The sequence below is a fragment of the Mastigoproctus giganteus genome, chromosome 8, assembly GCF_048544385.1.
Source record: "Mastigoproctus giganteus isolate SK-2022 chromosome 8, ASM4854438v1, whole genome shotgun sequence".
Taxonomy (NCBI): Eukaryota; Metazoa; Arthropoda; class Arachnida; order Uropygi; family Thelyphonidae; genus Mastigoproctus; species Mastigoproctus giganteus.
Window position 1 is genome coordinate 58,333,790 of NC_143582.1, and position 22,107 is coordinate 58,355,896.

Here is a 22,107-nt window from a genome sequence, read left to right on the forward strand (position 1 = left end):
AACAATACTTTTTGAACAGCCCGTTAGCTGTAGTTAGCCAGTAATCCGTTATCTACAATATTTTCTAACAATTTGTATTGTTAGAAAATATTGCAGTTTTGTGAAGAATACACATTTCAAGAAACAATCCGTTATTCATATCAGATGAATTTTTTTTCCTTCTTTTGCGCACCAGTTTTCGAAGTTTATAATGCTGCTATCAATAGATGAATTTCCTTTATTTTGTGTTAGTAGATACAATATACATTGAAGAAAAGAAATACGGTCTTTTTATTTTTCAAAAACAAATGTTGCGGATTCTTTCGTCGTTTCTTATGGTTATGTTATATATACTGTACAACAATTGCGTGATTTTGTTTCCCCTTTGGAGTACGTGCGGAGAGCTCTGACGTCATGCAGGAAAGCGTTCCCACGCCAAAGTTTCACAAACACAGCACATGCGCTCGGTCGCTAAAATAAGAAAACAAATGGAATATCGTGTTTCATGAGCCGTAGGCTAGTTAGGATGGGGGTTAAAAAAATAACTGAAATAGGCCTAAAAAAATGCACACTTGATGTCACATTTCTGTCATTTACGTGAAATTCAATAGAAAGTTCTGAAATTTTAAGTGGGAGAATTCAAGAAAACGGTTCTGGTTCCAACTATACAGAGTTTCAGCTCTGTAATTAGTGTAAAAATTATAGAATTTATGAATTGAAATATGATCTGGGTAAAGGACTGTTTCCAGGTTAAGCACTTTTCTAGATAGTAGCAAATTTCCATCAAATATTCATCCATTTGCATAGGAAGGTATGGAGCTCCCTTTTCAGGACACAAATTAATAAGATGAGGAGAGGCTGTTATCACAATTGCTCAATCTTCTCTTTTAATATCCTTGCTACTGAAGTTTTTAGGCCTACCATAATAACAGGTGCATTATCAACATTAAGTGTTAGACAAGATTTTTTTTTTTTTTTAAAGGAATTGCACATGCTTTCCAGTCATTCAGAAAATGCCAACGCTGTTCTCTATAGAGTCACCTTCCAAAGCTGGCACTGAGAGCAAGCTGCTTGCAAACATTGGGTTTTTTTTTTTTTATTACAAAAGGTAACCAAAACAGTATGTAGTTTGAAATCACTTTGTTTATTGCCATCTGTAGCAATTTAAAATTCTCTTCTTTCTTCCTCTATGCAATTTCACTGCCTATTATTTTTGCTTTGGGAAACATATTTCTGAACAACTTGCCTGCATGATCAGATATAATAATCTTCTCACTCTGAGAAGATTATTATTTTTTATTTTGCATTTCTTTCTATACACTGCACTGCACACCATCCTTAAGCTTATTTGTTTGAAAATGTCCAATTACACAGTTTCTGCTGCTTGAAATTGAAAAATCGCATCTATATACATTATACAAGGCAAATGCATTTACCTTTATCAGATTTTACAATACGTGGAAAATCTTGCTTATATGTTTTCTGAAATTTGACTTCATATTTCTTTGGCATCTTACTGACAGTGACGCTGTTAATCAGTTTTACACCATATGAACAAAATTAAATCACCACACATTACCATTACAGAGAACAAGGCTATTAGCCTAAATTCCTGTTTTTGCACTGTAAGCTAGCACAACTGATGGCCAATTAATGAATTGGCCATCAGTTGTGCATCAGTAAATCCAGAGTGCTACAAGCTATGTATATTATGTCACTTTATTGCCAAAGATAAAAATACATAAGATAAAAGCAGCACCAGTACATTTTCACAGACAGGCTTACAGGCAAAAAGTATTACAATATTTGATGTTGAAGGAGATGGAGGGAAACGAAGCAAGTTCAGAGTAGCACTTTAACTATTAGTAGTTCAAAAGTATTGGAAGTTAAAAACTGATTTCCTGGAGGAACCTAAGGATTGAGGCTAATCTTTACACCAAGTCTTCACCCAGCATTCTGAAGCATTTGGACATCTCAGTAGTCCTATTTGTAAACTAAGAACAGCACCACTGAATGTGAATAAGACTAATCTCATTAGCTCAGTACATTATTGCTCGCTTGAATCAGCCAGATGGACTTTGGACATTATTGCCTACTTTGAATCAATGTACCTCATTCTCTGCAAGACATTGCAAATCTATATCTGCAATACTGTATGTATGATATTGAAAATATACAGCAGTGTTATCAAAGGTTGGTTGGGACTGCCTAGTACAATAAATAAATAAAAAAATAATAATAAAAAAATATATATATACACACAGAGTGATTCACTACCAGTGCGACAAACTTGCAGGAGGTGTAGGGGGGCACAAAGACGAATCGAAATCACATAGCATTGCAGGGTCCGAAATGCCTTCGTCATGCGGTAGAGGACATTGAACGCGAGGTTGCGTGAACAGCGATCCCGCTGGAAGTCAGCATTTGCGAACCGTTTCTGTTGAAGAAACCAAGTAGCAAAAGTCCTCCGGAGTGGATAATCCACAGGCTCCAATGATTGGACGCGTTGCAGATGGTATGAACTCATTTGGTTTGTTGACAGTATCCTCTATACAGTGGATTTGGAAATACCCAATCGTTGGCCTATCGCTCGAGTACTCGTACTGTCTTCTGCAAGACTTAGGACATTCTCCTCATTGTCTGGCATCCTCGTCATTCACTCTCGATTCATGGTACCTCTCATGAAACAACCAGTCTCATGTAACCTTCTGTGCACACGTGCGAAAATCGTATGATGAGGAGCACGCCTGTGCGGGAAACATTGCTGGTACAAGCGCAGAGCGGCACACCCGTTACAGTCTGCAGCTCCATACGCGAGGTGCATGTCAGCCATCCTACTGCCTCGGGAACTGGTTCGCTGTTCGCATGACGAAGGCATTTCGGACCCTGCAATGCTATGTGATTCCGATTCATCTTTGTGCACCCTACACCTCCTGCAAGTTTGTCGCACTGGTAGTGAATCACCCTGTATATAGTAAAAAAATTATATATATAATAATTAAATGTTACAGTGGATGAAAAAAAGGTTTTTCAGTTGATGAAACAGTTCAGGTAATGAAATGTTAATAATTCAGGTATGACAGGTGCACTTAAAAGCACAAAGAAGCATTAAAGAATGCAAGAGTATACAGGTAACCCTCGTATAACACGGTAGTTAGGTTCCTATAAAATTTCATGTTGTGCAAAACCATGTTATACAGGACTAAGAAAACGTACAAAAAGGGGGTTACATTCAAAAATTTAACAAAAATACACAATTTCGTTAACAAAATGTTAACAAAAATACACCATTCTAGATTTCATGTATCTTCTGCTCTCTTAAAAAAAAAAAAATCAGTAATCTGGGTTTGTTTGCTTTTGCTTGATAAATGTGAATTTCATCGTATGTAACTAAGCATTTTTGAAGCTCCCTTTTGAACTTTTGGCTCATTTCATTCAAGAATTTGCATTCAAAAAATAAGATTCTAATTGCTCGGCTAACTAACTTTATACCATCCTGTATGCTTTTTACTGTAAAATTTGGATGTTTAGAATTTTCATCTGCGCTATCATCCTCTGAATTTAGTTTTATCTCCAATGCAATTTAAACCAAATCCATTCACCAGCCTCTTTTTCTACTAGTAATTCTTGAATGTCTTCAGTAATCATATCTTTTTTTATTTTTTTAGGAGCATCGGCAACTAGGGCCATGTTACTCTGTGTATATTGTCTGTAAATTGCGTGTCCTGAGGCTGATTTTCTGTTTTGCTGGACAAAAAAAATCCAAGTTTCCAGGAGAAAAATCATGCTACCCTCGCCCGACTAACTTCAGCCACGTTGTGAAAAACACCCATAAAAAATGGGATTAAAACTCAGGTCTTTTCCACCTGGTGTGGAGTGGAAGGCGATTCTATCAACTGTGTTACCCACAAGGGCTTCAGTAGTCATATCATCAAAACCTTCTCCTACCAACGTAGCAAGTTCTACTATTGCACAGATTCTGTTTTCTGCTGGTTCGTTTCTTGAATGAACTCACTCCAGCCATATATTTTTCCACATGCATTTAACATTGACGGTTTTAGTTCTTTCAGTGATAAAGCTATGATTCTGTCCACAATTGAGAAATGTTTCCTTGCCTCCATCACTTCAATAAATTTGGAGTTAATTTTTTTCAAAAGTTGTTGTAACGATTTTGTGATGAAATGAGTTTTAAAGGTGGATATAATGCCTTGATCTAACAGCTGAATGAAAGAAGTTGTATTAACCTAGTACAATTGCGGTAGTAGGAATATAACTTCAACATTTGGATGACTTAAATCTTTTGGATGGCATGGCATGCTATCCAGTAGTAATGAAACTTTGAAATCTAGATTTTTCCCACAAGTCAATAGCACAGAACGTAACACAAGGAAATCCCAACAAAATAAAATACAGGGATTTCTCTTTCTTTTTTTTTTTTTTGATTAGCGTGTTAACAGCAGGATTCAAAAAGAGTGAAAATGTTGAAAAATCACATCCAACATAATAGCAGGGTTTTCCCTGCACAAAAGCTCAAAAATACTCTGCTATGCGGCGTTTACCCCCAGAAACTGGGGGTTTTTTCATCCAGCAAACAGGCAAATCAACCAAAGAACACATGCAATTTACAGACAAAATAAATATATGGGTAGATGTAATCATTTACAGGGGACCCTAATATCATAATGGTGTTATACGAGGTTTACCGAAATTCTCTAACCTTGTCAGAGCAAAATTGTGTTATTTAAGTACCTTGTTGTGCAAGGATGGCTGCAATTTATCAATCATGTTAGAGTGAAACCGTGTTGTAGAAGTACCATGTTATATGGGGGTTGCCTGTATATAAGTTTGTATTAATATATTGAATAAAGTATGCATAAATGGATGTGAAAATTACACAGAGTGCCAGAAACTAGAACAGCGAGGATAGTAGAAAAGAAAGTGTAGCTTTTTTACTATCCTCACTCTTCTATTTTCTGGCACTCTTTTCACATCCATTTATGTTTGTATTCAATATTAATATATTGAATACAAACTTATATATACAGTAAAATATATATATATACATACATACATTAAAAAAGTTTTCCTCATAGTGATATTTATTCGAGCCAATGGGAGAAGAGAGCAAGGCAATTACATCACTCCAAATGCAATTAATTTTTGACAACTGCCTCCATAACATTCACCAACCTCGTGCATGTGCTTCGCTGTTTAACATTTGATGTTCCATTGTAACTTTTTTTGTATATTAATGAATATTGTATATTTGTAAATATTTTAAATATTTATCCGCCGTCTAAATTTATATTGGCCGTCTATGCTCTTTCGGATGCAACAATATTCCTCGTCCATTATAGGAACCTGAAGCGAAAGGCCTTTTCCTAAGTGACCTATGTAAACACAGGCAAATAATTACATGGTGATATTTATTCGACCTTAAGAATGCTGTGCACTACAAATGCACAGGTAAATAATTACATAGGTCGTTTCCTGATTAGATAATAGATCATAGTGACAGTGTTTTTTGTTTGGTGGCACCGGGGGTCTCCCCCAACTCCATCTTTTTATTCTGTTACTATTAGGGCAAGAAGCAAGTTTTCTACTCTTAGCCTGTTAAAACTCTAGTTTGGACTGATTAATAACTGCTTTACAATTGTTGTGAGCTTTGGTGTAGGCAAAAAATGAAACTGAAGAATTAGAAACAAGCCAATTACGATATGCAACATTCTTCTCTTGAATAACCTTAGCACATTTATTGGCTAAGCCAATAAATGTGCTAAGGCCAATAAATGTGAAAGAGAAGATAAATGTGCCATTTATCTTCTCTTGAACAGCCTTAGCACATTTATTGGAAAACCAAGGTTTAGATAAAGGACTAGATTTTAAAGTGGAGTGTGAGATAAAGGATTCCATTCCTGCAAGAATAATTTCACTGACACGATCTGAGCAAACATTGACATCAGAAGTTTTGTAACAGTAATCCGACCTAGAAAAGAAAATAAATCTCTCAGGTCATCCCATTTTGCACTCTTGTAATGCCAAACAACATGAGGTTGGGAATAGCCATGAGATAAAGGCTCCATTGGAGAAGAGACAATAACCAAGTTGTGATCTGAAGTACCTAAAGGACCTCTCACTTTGACCGTGTACTTAGAAGGGTTGTTTGTGAGAAAAAGATCAAGTGTGTTGGCTTTATGATTTGGATTGTCCGGTATTCTTGTAGGTAAATGAACATCTGTGCAAGGTCATTAGTAATTGATAAAGCCTCAGCATCTCGACCAGCTGGGTCGTTGTGACTAGAAAACAGAAACCAGCTGGAGTTGTGAACATTAAAATCACCTCACTGCTAGGAAAGTTGGGCTGGAGAAAGTAAAGTTGCAAAGAGAGGAAATCAAAGAGCTACGAGTGATTAGTGGAGTTGGGAGAACACTAGAGACAACAGATGAATTTGACACAATGAGGTAGAGAGATTTTAAGCCAGAAAAGATCAAAGAGAGGAGATTCCAAATTGCCAAGTCTCTGACAGGTAATATCAGAACGGACATATGCACAAGTACCACCTTTGAGGCGAAAGGAATCATACAGCAAATAATTCGGGCATCTGAGAAGTGCAGTAGTTGAATCAACCAATAACTGAGATTCTTTCAGAAAAAGTACATTGGGTTTGGCAGACTGCAAGTGGAAATGCACATCATTGAGATTAGAATTGAGACCACATATATTTGTGAAATGAATTAGGAAGTGTCTGGGAGGTTTAGATCTTTTCACAGATAAGCTTGCTCTATGAGTTTGACAATTCATGGTGTATTAAATAGTAAGAAAAAGTGGGTGGGACATGCTGTATGAAGTAATGAAATTTTTGGATAGGGCGTACACATGGTAAGAATATACCCAGATCCTTGACATAACGTGGCCTCGACAATTCTCCCTGCATACACACTAATCGGACTCCCTCCAGTCACTATCTGGCAGAGTAGAGGTAGCAAGATTATACACTAGCTGATCCAGGAGCTTCCTAGAGAGTTACCAATAGGTTCGGTCCAGTGTACTAGCTAGCGGCCGGCCTGCGAACACAGTTTTAGAGCTGTACCCTCGAAATGTAAGGAATATTGGATCTCGCCAAGATGTTCATCATAACCTCAAAAGTCATCAATCCTACTGCATGATGGAAGAGATGGGGAAGAGTTAGAGATAGCTGTTGTTGTTGTGGGGGTTTTCTGGCGCATAAGCTGCTTTGGCTATAATGTGCCTATTCCTTTATTGTAATAATATATGAAAATTTCTTGTTATGTCAGAAGAGGCAAAAATCAGAAATGACTAAAAACTCCAATTTTCTTCAGAAAGTTAAAAAATTCAGGGATATTTGCATTGTCACCAATGACATTCTCTAGAGTTATTGGTTTGCGAAGGTTAACCAAAGATAGCAGGGTTGTATTTCTGTCTTGATTATAGTGTGGGCATTCAATGAGAATGTGTTTCACAGTCAGATTTAGAAAACAATGTGGACACTGCGGTGGATCATCTCCTGTGAATAAATGAAGGTGAGTCAAATGTGTATGGCCTATTCTTGATCTTGAAAGGAGTACCTCTTCTCGTCTTGATGAACGGACACTGGAATGCCAAATTCTAGGATCCTGTTTAAATTGAAAAAGTTTGTTATGTGTTTGAGAGTGCCAGAGTGCTGTCCATTCTGTTAGGCATGCATCACGAATGATTTGTGGGTAGTCTGATGCTGGAACAGGGATAGTGGTTAAATCTAAGGTAGATGGATTTTTTGCCGCTTTATCGGCCAGTTCATTACCAGAAATTCCAGAATGTGCTGGAATCCAGCAGAAGGTGATCATTTGGTGGCGCTCTTCAATCTGCAGTAATAATCTTCTAATTTCATTTAGAAAAGGGTGAACTTTATCTGTGGAGTTAGATAATGCCATAATTGAGCTGAGGGAATCAGTGTAAATAACAAATTTTAATGAGCAGTCAGAATAGAGATTTTCTAAGGCTAGTTTAATTGCATATAATTCTACTGAGAATATACTGAATTCAGGTGGAAGGGCTGCTGAAATAGTGGTATTTAGGAACACTGCTGCTGCTCCAACATTTGAGTTAGATTTAGAGCCATCTGTATAAATTGGAGAAAAGTCAAAATATTTGTGAGTGTGAATTGCAGGAAGTTGTTTCACATTTGATGCTTGAAGAACATTTTTTCCCCACTGGCAAAGGTAAGTGTCACAGGTGGGTAGAGGAGTAAGAGGCCATGGTGGTTGAGTGCATGTTACTACTTCTTGTACAGAATGAATGGAAACTTTCCAAACTTGCACCAGTTCAAGAAGGCGAAGACCAGCTGGTTTTACTATACTAGGCTTACTTCTGTAGAGGTTTTCTAATGGTGGATTAAATAAGTATGACTGAATTGGATGCGAGGCACAACTTTGTATTTTGACAGCATACTTCAGTAGCAATGTTTTCCTATGTAGTGTTAATGGGGGCTCATGAGCGTCAATGTAGAGGCTATGTGCTGATGATGTTCTGAAAGCTCCAAGTGCAATCCTCAAAGCACTGTGTTGAACTGGATCAAGCCAGCGCAAAACACTTGCTCTGGCAGAATCATAGACAGGAGCACCATAATCGAGACGGGATCGGATTAATGCCCTGTATAGCCGAAGTAAGGAGGTGCGATCTGCACCCCATGTTACGGCAGATAAAGTTCTGAGTATATTTAACTTTTTTAAACAGGAAGTACGTACATTTTTAATATGGTCTAAGATATTTAATTTGTTGTCAAGGATTAATCCTAGAAATCTGATGTTACTATTGACTGGGATGGAGAAGTTGGAAATTTGGAGTTCAGGATCCAGATGGAGTTTGCGTTGTCAACAAAAATGGATAGCAACTGTTTTCTGTTGTGAGAGTCGATACCCGTTAAGGTTGGCCCATTGTTGTATTTTATTCAGTGATATCTGAAGCTACCTTTCAATTGATCTCATGCTTTGGGAATGACAGGAAATGGAAAGGTCATCCGCGTAAAGGTATGACTCAACTGTGTTTGGAAGCTGTTTAGTGATGGAATCGATTCTAAGAGCAAAAAGAGTGGCACTCAGCACAGATCCCTGAGGAACACCTTCTTCCTGAATGAAAGTTGCAGAGAGGTCATTTTGATATTTTACTTGAAACGATCTAGTGTATAGGAAGTTCTGTACAAATATGGGAAGGTTTCCCCGTAGACCGAGAGAATAAAGATCACTAAGTATGCCATGTCGCCAGGTGGTGTCAAAGGCTTTCTGTATATCTATAGTAACCATTACCAGATGCTCTTGTTTAACGAACGCATTGCGAATGGCAAATTCAGCTTTGATCATGAGATCTAAGCATGATCTGTTTTGTCGAAAGCCATGCTGACTATTGCTCATTAGATGTTGTGACTCTATGATCTAGACGAGTCTATTGTGGACAATTTTTTCAAGGATTTTGCTGAGGCAGCTTGACAGAGATATAGGTCTATAGTTATGGGGATTGGTTGGATCTTTTCCAGGCTTCAGGAATGCCAAAACAATAGAGTGGTGCCAAGAAGCTGGACAAGGTTTTCCTAAAAAAATACGGTTGTAAAAGACCAGGAGGAGGCGCAAAGCTTTGTCATCAAGATGTTGCAGCACGACATAATAGATCCCATCTGGTCTGGCGGCACCATTACGAGCTGTTTTAATGGCATGCAATAATTCAGAATATTGTAGAGGTTTGTTATATGGTAGAATGAGGGCAGTTTGGAAGTTAATAGAATACCGTTCTCGACTGTTTTTAATTCGTTGGAAAGATGTAGTATAAGCTGATGTTGCTGAGATCTCAGCAAAAGTATTGCCTAAAGCGTTAGCTATATCCGAGGGACTAGTTAAATCTCGCCCATTCCAGGAGAGGACTGGAGAGGGTATGGTTGGAAACTTACCAGAAAGCTGTCTAATTTTTTTCCAGATTAATTTGCTGTCAGTATTTCTGTTAATTGTTGATGCAAAACGGGTCCAGGATTTTTTTTGGCTTGCCTCTGTATGAAGCGTGCTTTTTCCTTTACTTTCTTATAATTTATCAGATTGGCTGTGATTGGATATTGCCGAAACAAATTCCACGCTTTATTTTTTGCTTTTTTTGCTTTGGTGCATTCCTCATTCCACCAATAATTATAGTGCTTTCGACCCGGTGGATTTGATAATGGTATTGTATCTTTAGCCACGTTTAAGAGATGCGACGTGATGTAATCTGTCACATCATCAATACGGTGGAGACGGATTTTTTTCTCATCGAAAGAGATTGATGACTGAAATTTTGCCCAGTTTGCTCTTGTAAATTTCCATTTCCTGCACGGTTCAGTTAAAGGAGTCTGTGCTATCAATACCTTGCATACGATTGGGAAGTGATCACTGCCCATAGGATCGTTTATAACATACCACTCTATGGTCGGGACCAGTACTGGAGAACAAATGGAAAGATCTATTGCTGAAGTATGTCCAGTTGGGAGCTGAATGTGAGTGTGCGTGCCAGTATTCAGTATGGTGAGGTTTAGTGCATCTAAAAGTCTTTCAATGAGTCGACCACGTGTATCCAAGTTAGAAGCACCCCATAGGGGGTTGTGCCCATTAAAGTCCCCTAATATACAGAGAGGTGGAGGTATCTGTATGAGGAGGTCTTCAAGTTCTTTTAAACAATAAGTATGGTTTGGCTGTAAATAGATTGAGACTAGTGTTATTGCAATATGGAGAGTTATACGAACCGCAACAGCTTCTATTTCAGTTCGAAGTGGGATATGCTTAGTTGGGATCTTTGAATTTATCAGGATTGCTACACCACCGTGGGCAGTATTTGCTGTATTGCGATCTCTTCGATAAAGGCAGTAGTTATTTATCGATGGAGAAATTTGCGAGGTTAAGTAAGTTTCTTGGAGACAGAGCAACTGGAGAATATTGGTTAATTAGATTATGGATATCATCTGTGTTGCAACAAAAGCCTCTGCAGTTCCATTGTACAATGAAGGCCATTATTTGTGTTTAATTGTTTGAGATGTATCTGACTGCTTTTTGAAGGTGACTGGTTTATGACGTTCCAATTTTTGTTTGTCTTTTTTTAGAAAAACTGGCCGACCAGTGTCCATTTCTTCTTCTTCAGCATGAATTTCTAATATTGGATCTTCCGGTAGAGTAGGAGATGTCGCTGGTATTGTAAGAGGAGTGTTACTTGCCTGGTCTGAATGCTTGGGATTACTGGACTGTTGCTGAGAGAGGACAGCTCGAGCCCAGTCAGAGATTGATATGTTTGAGGGGACGGTAACTTCAGTTTGGATGGATACTGTTTGTTGTTTGTGCATAGGTACGTTTGGGCATGGTAGGAGCAATTATTTTCCTTGCTTCTTGAAAGCTTACCTTGTTCTCAACCTTATATTTAACAATTTGTTTCTCGGTTTTCCATCTCTCACAAGTTCTAGAATATGCAGGATGGTTACCTTTACAGTTGGGACATGTCTTTACTGCGCCAAACATTCAGACTGAGTATGATCGGAAGATCCACAGTTTGGACAAACTGGGTTTCCTCTACATGTTGTCTGAGAGTGACCATAGTTTTGGCACTTGTAGCATCTCAAGGGGTTGGGTATATACGGGCGAAAACGGCAAAGTAGATAGCCAGCTTTTACTGTTGATGGTAGGTTTGGGGAATTAAATGTAAGAATGATATTCCTGGTAGGCATAAGGTTATTGTCTTTTTTAATCATGATTCTTCTTGATGCAATAACATTTTGATCCTTAAGTTCTTGGGTTAATTCCTCCTCTGTCACGTACAACAAATCCCAACTAGAAATCACACCTTTGGATGTATTTAAGGTAGCATGGGGAGATACTTTAATTGGTATCCCAGCAAAATTTGAAAGTTGTAAGAGTTTCTCTGAATGTCTACTTTTTGTTGTTTCTAAAAGAAGGTCACCAGATTGCAGCCTCTTCACAGTCTTCGGAGATCCTGCAATACTCTCCAGGTGTTTCTGGATGAGGAAAGGAGATAATTTGCTGAGAGGTTGTTCTGAAAGTGAATGTAAAATTAAAAAGGAAGGAAACTCTTTGGTTGTTGAATTTGTTTTCAACCTCTTGGGTTGTGAAATGTCATAATGAGTTTCAGCATGTGGCCGAGAGCTTGTCGGCTCTAAAGATGGATAATCATTTTGCTCCATCTTTGCTCCTTTTCGCCCTTGGCAGATGAGCTTTTCTGCCAAGATTTCCGGCCCCGCCACGGGGAGGCAGGAGCAGTGCCTGGTGTGACCAAGCGAGAAGTAGTAGGGGGGTTAGTAATAAGACTATGAAAAAAGAAAGGTGGCTTGCCTTTCTTGCTCTGTACAGGTACTTTTGTAGCAAGAGCAGTTATAAAATAAATAGATTATTAACGAGAGGAATGCAAAAGAACTATATATCACTTTTTGGAAAGCGCACTATAAGGCACAGATAAATCGCTCAGTCACAATCGCTTGGCACCCGGGGCCTTAGAGATAGCACTGTGAAAATTGATGGGTATGTCATTTAGGGAATGGGGAAGCGATTTGTAGAAGAAAAAAAAAAATAGTTCAAATTTCCACCACCAGGGGAGAAATTGGAACTGTAAACATGAGATGGAACACTTAACTTAGGATTAGATTTTAATATCAGAACTTAGAAATCTACAGATATTGTTCTATGTGCTTTCCTTCACTTGAGATGACATTCTGAAAACAGAGGACTGCGCTTGACACAGTTTTGCGTAGCAGCCCACTGGGGATGTTGGCTACATGCTGTTTAATGCTTGCTTTCAAATCGACAAGCATCTGTATGCCGCCACGATAAACTCTGTCTCTCAGGTATCCCCATACCCAGAAATCACAGGGACTGAGATCTGTGATTGGCTTGGCCAGAACTGCAGAAAGTCTCTAGATATGATGCAATAATTTCTGAATGTTGAATGGAGCAGTTCCTACACTTGTTGACCAATGTAGGGAGGGGCACCATCTTGCATGAACACTATGGTCTCCAAGCATTGCCTTTCTTGCAGGGTGAGAATACTGTGATATCTTAGAGGAGTGCAGTACCATGCACTAGTTACCATACACCTTACGGGGCCACGAGGTGTAGACTCTTCAAAGAAAAATGGTCCGATTATAAACTCTGCTGCGAGTCCACACCATACTGTAACATATAGACTTCGTAGTGGTCTTTCATGCACAGCAGATGGATGAGAAGTTCCCCATATTCGACAGTTTTTTGCATTTACAGCCCCTTTAAGAGTGAAATGTGCCTCATCAGACCTTAAGATCATTCAAGACCATGTCAAGTTCCATACGAGCCAGAAATCTTAGAGCAAAGTCTATTCGTTGTTGCTGACCACAAGCCTTTAGCTCTTGCAATACATGAATCTGGTACGGGGAACCAGCATAAAATTATTCGAAGCGCTTTACATATAGTAGACCAAGGAAGGTTCAAGAGTCTTGACACACCTCTGGCGAAACCCATGTTTAGTCTCTAGAGCAAAGTTTCTGGCATCCCCCTCTCCCCATACTCCTCCTTCAACCCATGCACGGTACTAAGTACTATAGGTTTTGATACCTTTCGTGTTTGGGGTTCTCGTAAAAAAAAAAAAAAAAAAACTACCGACTGGTAGTGTTTTGCATTCCGACCATCACAACCACCACTTCATCCACTACCTCTGTTCCGATGCGTGGTCGTCCCCTGCCTGGAATTACACCTAACTCCCCAGTCACTTAAATTTCTTTATTAGTTTTTGAAGCCCCACTGACATCAAAGGTCCTTTCAGTTTCCAATATTCATGTAGTTCTGCATCAGTGTTACTATTATTCTGGTAGAACAGTTTTACTAAAAGAGCACATTCTTTTTTTTCTTTTTTTATAAGAGCCATAATGGTTATTGACTGTGGCATTGGCCTTTCTGCTTTTATCTAACAGGATGTCATTTGCGTAAGCAGCGTGTCTTGAAGTAAATGACAACTTTTACATATGTGTAGTGCCGTTTTCCCTTGGTGGCAGACATTTGAACAAATTTTTTTTCTTCTACAAATCGCTTCCCCATACCCTAAATGACATACCCACTGATTTTCACAGCACTAACTCTAACCATTTTGACACTAGGGTCTCCTGAATAGGGAAACTTATTTTATAACCACTCAGTATATATATATAGTAAGGGAAGAAACTAGACATAAAACATAAGTATACAACAAACATCTATTGTATACAAGGTACCCATAAAGTTCCCCTGGGGTTTTTGATAGATTCTGCATCATATGAATGCAACTATACAGATGCAGTTTACTGTAATTTGTTGTAACTTACTCATATTTCCCTTACTCATATTTCCCTCTAGTTTCTTCCTTGGGAAGAAACTAGACATAAAACATAAGTATACAACAAACATCTATTGTATACAAGGTACCCATAAAGTTCCCCTGGGGTTTTTGATAGATTCTGCATCATATGAATGCAACTATACAGATGCAGTTTACTGTAATTTGTTGTAACTTACTCATATTTCCCCTGCTGTACTTCAATATGGGCCCCCTCTGTTGTACAGCGTTTATCCAATCAGTAATTAATTTCCTGCTGTGTTCATTACAGTGCATATCATCACCACAGTTGCCAACTTTTCAAAAGCTCTTAGCCAGAGAAGAATAAAAGGAGGGATGAAGAGAAGATAGCAAAAGCAATCCTCAAAGTTTAAGTAAAATACACATTTTTTTTAGATTATTTTCTAACTAAAAAGTTTATTTTTTAAATTTTAATCAAGAATTACTTAACTTCTGCAATAACTATTTACCTGTACTGAATTCAAATTTCCAGTTCAGGATCTCATTGACACCACAGTTCTATGCAGGTCAGCAAATGGTTAATTGCAGTGCACAGAAATAAAAACAGAACGTGTTCTGGAGAACACAAATGCCAGAAATCTCATTAATTACTTGCCTGATTTAGTTTTAAGTTTACTTCAAATTTTTATGTATCTACTTAACTAACATGTTTATTATAGTAAAAAGTCAATAATTCAGAAACTAGTGTAATTCATTTAAAACAGATATATACAGTACAGTAAACCCCCGCTATTCGCGGGGGTTACGTTCCTGAGAAATGCCGTGAATACCGAAAACACGAATACTGAGTTATGGCTCCCATAGTAATAAAGGGGTTCCGTTCCAAAGTATAAAATATATAAGAAAAACTAGTCTAAAATTTTGTTTATGTATGTATTATATGTACCTTCATAATATGACTATGTACATAGACAGTACATAGTGAAATGCAAGCATATGGCATTGAAATGAAAATAAGAAACAATTTAATATTAAATGTAATATTTATTAGAAATTTCAAACAAATGTTTCAAAGCAGTGCCTTTGCTAGCTAAAAAACTTATCCTGCCAGTGCTATCACCAGTTTCGCTAAAGTGTTGATAAAGGAGTTTTGCCTTTTCATGAATGATGAGTGAAATTAACGGAATTTTATTTTGAGTTTCGGTCTTCTATCCACAGATTTAAAGCTTTTTCCATTTTTTCTAATTTAACATCACGAGTTACAGAGCAAATTTTTGAAGCAATTAGCGCGTTTTCACGGACGCTACAGCGGATTTTTCTTCCGATTTCTTGATTGATCATACCGTTGACTCATTGATTTTATAATGTTTTGCCACTGAGGAGACACTTTCACCATTAGAAATTTTATCTAATAACTCAATTTTATTCGCTAATGTCATCACCTTCTTTGATCTTTTCACATTTCCCTTGTTATTCGTAGCCATATTTTTGTACAGGTTAGAAAGAACTTGTCCACAATAAAGTCACTTTCTTCCATTAACACACTAGAAAAAGTCTGTTTTACACTGCAAAATGGTAGATTTATCACTTTTGTAAGCATATCAATTTATAAATTGATAAATTTATTCAATTTATAAGCATATACAGTAAATTAAAAGCAAACGACGAAACCTTCCATGAAAAGAACACAACACACATTGAACAAGGATTAGCGAGAAACATCCACGCTCGCGATTTTGTCACCCCTCTTCCCCCACCCACCCACTGAGCGATGTTTTGATCAGGAAAGATAATTTTAGCCACGCCCATGTTTTTTTATGGAGGAAAATGTTCACAGCGCTTTAAAATTCACATTTTTTAGGTTTCATTTTATATTAAATCAGCGACCGCGAATACAGATAACGTGAATAGCGGAGGTTTATAAAATACTGTAATATGTCAATCTAATGACTTTGCTTATTTTTTGAAGTAGCCAATAAGTGTTAATATTCTAAAAAGAGCTTATAACAATACAGTATTACATTTACCTCAAAATGGATGGAAATTATATATTTTTTTTTTATCATTCTATGGCCTGGAGAAATTACAAAATTAAAAGCCCAACCATGGTATGCTTAAATCCAGAAGCTCCACATAAAACCAGAAAGGTTTTAATTTCCAAACAAACAAACAAGCTACATACCATGTAGCTTGTTTGTTTTTTGTTTGGTTTTTAGGAGCATTAGCAACTAAGGCCATATTGCTCCGGGGATATGCGGTGGTCATTCCCTGATCTTACCACATCCGCTGTTTTTGGTCATCACGGGCTCGAACCCCGGTCTAATCAAGAAGCATGTGCTACGCACCGTTGCTCCTGCCCACCTGGCTACGGAGGCACCCAGAAAGGTTGCACCTCCAATCACCAAAATGGCATTTGTGATGCGTGTATTACGATTTGCAGGAATACACCACTGTATTCCTGCAAATCGTAAATGCAGGAATACAGTGGTGCACACATTTCAGTAGACTGGTTCAAGCCCACATGACTAAATATAGTAACGAACTTGTATTATCGTGTAAACTCTCCTGACATGGCTGTCCTGAGGTATAAACAGAAAATTTATTTATTTACATCCTTAACACATCTCCATATGAAGAAACGAATGATGTTAAGTCTAAAGAGCTGAGTGGCCAGGGGATTGGTCCATCTCTGCCAATCTATCTTCTAAGAAGTTTGTTGCCATTGTAGTGAATGGCCAGCCTCCAGAGATGGGAGTGGTCTTGTTGCAGAATGATGCATGGTTGCAAGTGTTGATTGTTGATTGATTGTTATTTGATTGTTATTTGGTTTTTAGGAGCATTAGCAACTAAGGCCATATTGCTCCGGGATATGCGGTGGTCATTCCCTGACCTTTCCGCATCCTTCGTATTTGGTGGTGACGGGCTCGAACCCCGGTCTAATCAAGAAGCGTGTGCTACACACTGCTGCTGCTGCTCCTTCCCACCTGGCTACGGAGGCGCCGCAAGTGTTGAATCTGAGACACTGCATGAAGTTGGACTTCAGTTTGGGAATGTCACATTACAGTCGGTGCCTCTGTAGCCAGGTGGGCAGGAGCAGCAGTGCATAGCACACGCTTCTTGATTAGACCGAGGTTCGAGCCCGTGACCACCAAATACGGAGGATGCGGAAAGGTCAGGGAATGACCACCGCATATTCCCAGAGCAATATGGCCTTAGTTGCTAATGCTCCTAAAAACCAAACAACAACAACATTACAGTCACTGGGCGTGATAACCTGATCAATATCACAAATTCCATTGTGACAACAGGTGCTACTGCTAAAATGAACATGGCAGGTAATCAAATATGGCTGGACATACTCCATGCCACTTAAGCAGCACTAGGGTAAGCTATGAAACTGGTAGATTTTATACAAATTAAGCAAACTGCATCCATTAAGAACACCAGTGAAACTTCATGGACACGTGCATATGCATTCATGTGCATATGCATGCATATGCACGTGTGCATATGCATGCATATGCACACGTGCAAATTCTAAGTGAAAATACATGCACAGTGTACATATGTAATGCTGAATTTTTGTGCACTTAATTTTATATACTAGAAAATGGAAAAAACTAATAGCTTCATTTTTATACTTTTTTTCCTTCTTTCATCAGAATTAGATTTTGTTGAAAAAAACGTTTTTAGCAAACATATTTTTAAAATTTTCATTGTAAAAAAATAAAAACTTATATTTAATAAATTTTGTAATGCATTAATAAAAGGTCAAACGCTGTTAGAAATCAAGCAGAATTTAAAAAAAAAAACATTAATTTTTTTTTCCAAAATAAACAATAAAAATGAGGGGTCTATCAGACCCATGCTATCATAACTGTTCCAATTGGTAAGCACTACTGCTACTGGAGTAGGGAAGAGAACCTCCAAACTTAACATTAAACAATTTTACTTCATTTTTAGTCAAAATTTTAAAAAGAGTAGCATAATTACAGTCACTCATTTAATGTTAATACATCTATATCCCTACTATATGGGATATGGATGTGTTAACATTACATAAGATGCTAAAAAATTGCTTGAGCTTGTTATTTGGTTTTTAGGAGCATTAGCAACTAAGGCCATATTGCTCCGGGAATATGCGGTGGTCATTCCCTGACCTTTCCGCATCCTCCGTATTTGGTGGTGACGGGCTCGAACCCTGGTCAAATCAATAAGCATGTGCTATGCACTGCTGCTTCTTCTCACCTGGCTACGGAGGTGCCCATTGCTTGAGCCAGATACAATAATAATACAGTAAATATAATACTCCCAGTTAACTGACACTCATGGGGATTGGTAGATGCCAGATAACTGTAGTTTCTGGTTGCTTGAGAGTTAGTATTAAAAAAATACTTGACTATTTTACTAAGCCCAATACTTTGAAAATTAAGACAAACAGACAAATTTTACTAAAGAAACTGAGTTTTATTATAGAAAATGCTTTTTGAATTGAGTAACTTATAAAAAAACACACTCAAAACTGTTTCAGTAGGTAGAGAGTTAACTGGGTAGACATCGCACGAGGATAGTCAGGATCTGCTGATGTAGCTGGGACAGGATCAGGAAGGTCTGTAGATGGTTTTGGATCTGCATCAGTAGATGATGTTGTGCTACCAAACTTTCTTTCAGCATTCTTCAAAAATGAACGAATATCACCTTGCTTTGAGGTCTTACATCTCTCAGACAAAGTCAAGTTATGCATGATGCGGAGCTGCTGCATAAGTTGTTGAGAAGTGAAGAAGGGTTACTGTCCTGTAAACGCTATTAAAGTTTCAAATGCTGCAGTAGCTCTCTGCCAGGATACTTTTCCCACCTGATACATCGTCATCGCTTTCTTCCTCCTCTTCAACTTTCAATTTTTCCATGATTCACAACAGCTTCTATAATGTCTTCCGTATTCAGTGCATGAGTTACTGGTATATCTTCATCCACAACAAGCCAGTCGTCGACTTCATCTCGAGGCAAATTCATTTCGTCAACTAACTCACAGATTTCATCATAAACAGTGCTATTGACAGCTGCACTCTTGCCTGGAAACTCCTCAAATTTGACGGAGGAGGACTTCTCAAATATCGCAGCTGGCCACAACTTTCTCCAACATTTCCGTAATGTTTCATTTCTCACAGAGTCCCAAGCAAAACTGATAGTGTAGATAGCATCTTTGAGGTTATATTTTTTCTGAAAATCCAGAATTGTCCCATCAAAATTAGTCTTTTTCTGCATGAAGTCGCACCTGTAAAACATTTTTATGTTTTGCATCATCCCCTGATCCATTGGGTGGATCAGACTTGTGACGTTAGCTGGAAGATAACACAAGAAAAATGTTGCCATTAACTAGCTCTTCAGTGGGAGGATGTGCGCGACAGTTATCCAAGAGCAACAAAACTTTACTAATCTCTGTTAATCCTTTCTTTGTAAATTTTCTTTAAAACTAGGGACAAACGAATAATGAAACCACTTGGTAAAGATTCCTGCGTCCATCCAATTGTTACTGTGTGCATCATAATGTACAGGAAGGTTACTTACACCTTTAAAGCAACTTGGTTTAACAAATTTGCCAACCACACACAGCTTTACCTTATGATTTCCTGATGCATTTGCACAAACGAGCACAGTTACACGCTCTTTATTTTGCTTAAACCCATGAGCTACCTTCTCATTACCACTAGACAAAGTAGAATTGGGCAGACAATTCCGCATTAGTCCTGTCTCATCTGCATTATAAATCTCTTCTGGGGTCAAGTCATTTTTTTCCACTATTTCACTAAACACCTCACGAAATGAAGCTGCAGCCTGAAAATCAGCTGATTTCTGCTCCCCTGATAAATACAGCTTACAGATGCCATGACGAACCTTGAATCGAGCCACTTGAAAATGAACACTTACCTTCAATTTTCATTTTCTCATGAAATTCTTTCGTTTTTTCTTGCAACGTGGGTCCAGAAATGCAACCACCCTCGGATATTTTCAGCAAAAACCACTCATACAGGGCCTGGTCAAGCACTTCCATTCTCGGTGTATGAAGAGTATGATGCTTCTCTACACTCTTGTCACTCTCCGACTTGGCATAAAACTCCTTTATTTTCTGAGACTGAGCCTTAATGTCATAGATCGTTGACGAGCCAACATTAAATTCTTCCATAAGCACTGCACAACTTTCACCTTTCTCAAGCCTCTTGCATATTTCCATCTTCTGCTTGAGGGTAAGCACTACACGTTTATGCTTACTTGCTATCTGTTTCAGCATACTAGGGGTTGAAAGAGAACACAGAATTTGAATAACAATAAATCAACTGGTATATTTACACAGTGAATTGTCAGGAGTGAGAGACAAACATGTGATGAGGGACATGCGTGCACGCACTCACAGTGCAAACTGGCACGCCAAGTTTGAATCATTTTATATAGAAAGTAATATGTATCATTTTAATTTTTCATCTACCTACTATTTCCAAGATCTTTTGCCAGTTGCTTGAATGTCGGTTAACAGAGAGTCTATTGTATTTGTTTACAATTTAGCATATATAACATGAAAATTAAGCATAACACAGAAAAGAAAACTAACTGCATCAAACAAAAAATATATTGGCACATTCACAAAGTCTATCCAGATTTAAAATGAGATTTTTGGGAAATAACCTAAGCATACATAAGAATATACATTTAAATATTTTAACTTTGTTCCTTCAACATACTTTATCAGGTAAAGATGGATAATTAAATGGTGTCACTACTGGCTGGATTGGAGGATGAAAATCTGGAAGAGGACAAGCACCTGCATCACCAAGAATAAACCCAGGTTCAGGAGGGCGGGATCCTCCTTCACTGTCTAAATCAATAAGTCCATCATCTACAGAAATTTTAGACTCTTCTCTCATTACATCAGGATCAGGTTCATATGTGACATTGTGGCTTCTAGCAATTTCTGGAGAAGACAATATAAAATTAATCTTTCACAACTTCTGAATTCTTAAGAGTGAAAGGTCTACATAGCTAGGGGTCAAATAAACACTTTAAAACATCAATATTATTTAGAAATCAAAATTAAAGAGTAATTTATGAACACCTCAAAAATTTTCATAATCATTAATATACGTTTTGAAATATTTATAGAAAAATACAAACTGAAAATTTTATTAACTCAATTGAGTTTAAAAAATTCAACTTCTCATGTGTATCCATTCTGAAATTACAGTAAAACCCTATTAAGAAGTTTTCCAAGGGAGTGGAGGTTTAGAACTTATTAGAAGGGAAAATGACCCAAGGGTATGAAATATTAACTACACAAATAAAAATGAAAAGATACATAAGTTAAAGATAACTTTTAAATATTATTTTAGAATTTATAAGTATTTTACTCCGGCTATGGGAAACATTTTTAAACTAAGGATTTCTAATTGCTTAACATTTTGTTCATTAAACTCAATACCAAATATTCATTACCAAGCTGGAAGGATGAACTCCTTTGACGTTCATCCTTCCAGACCATTCAAATTATAAAAATATAATTAGTATAATCAGTATAATTAACAATTATTATACTGATATAATTAGTATAATGTAATATAATCAGTACAATTAGTATTTGTAGTGTTAAAATAAAACTGCCAAGATGCGACAAATAATTAGGGCAATACAGTAGATAGACAAAAATATGATTATTCTTTAAAGAATTACCAAAGTTAGTACATAGCATCATTTTAGTTCGTAGTAAATCACCGAAGTAAGTGAAATGGCATTGTTTTTGTTAAATCTCATATTGTGAATGGTAAA

The 22,107-nt window shown here is 37.6% G+C and overlaps 1 protein-coding gene across 1 annotated transcript in view; it reads right to left on the bottom strand.

Moving 5' to 3' along the window:
• Positions 1–22,107, bottom strand: part of Ist1 (increased sodium tolerance 1-like protein) — a 57,761-nt gene that overhangs the window by 22,235 nt on the left and 13,419 nt on the right. The window contains exon 3 of the mRNA XM_090379378.1: positions 21,030–21,259. Within this exon, the coding sequence (XP_090235504.1) occupies positions 21,030–21,259 (230 nt within the window). The remainder of the gene's footprint in view (positions 1–21,029; positions 21,260–22,107) is intronic.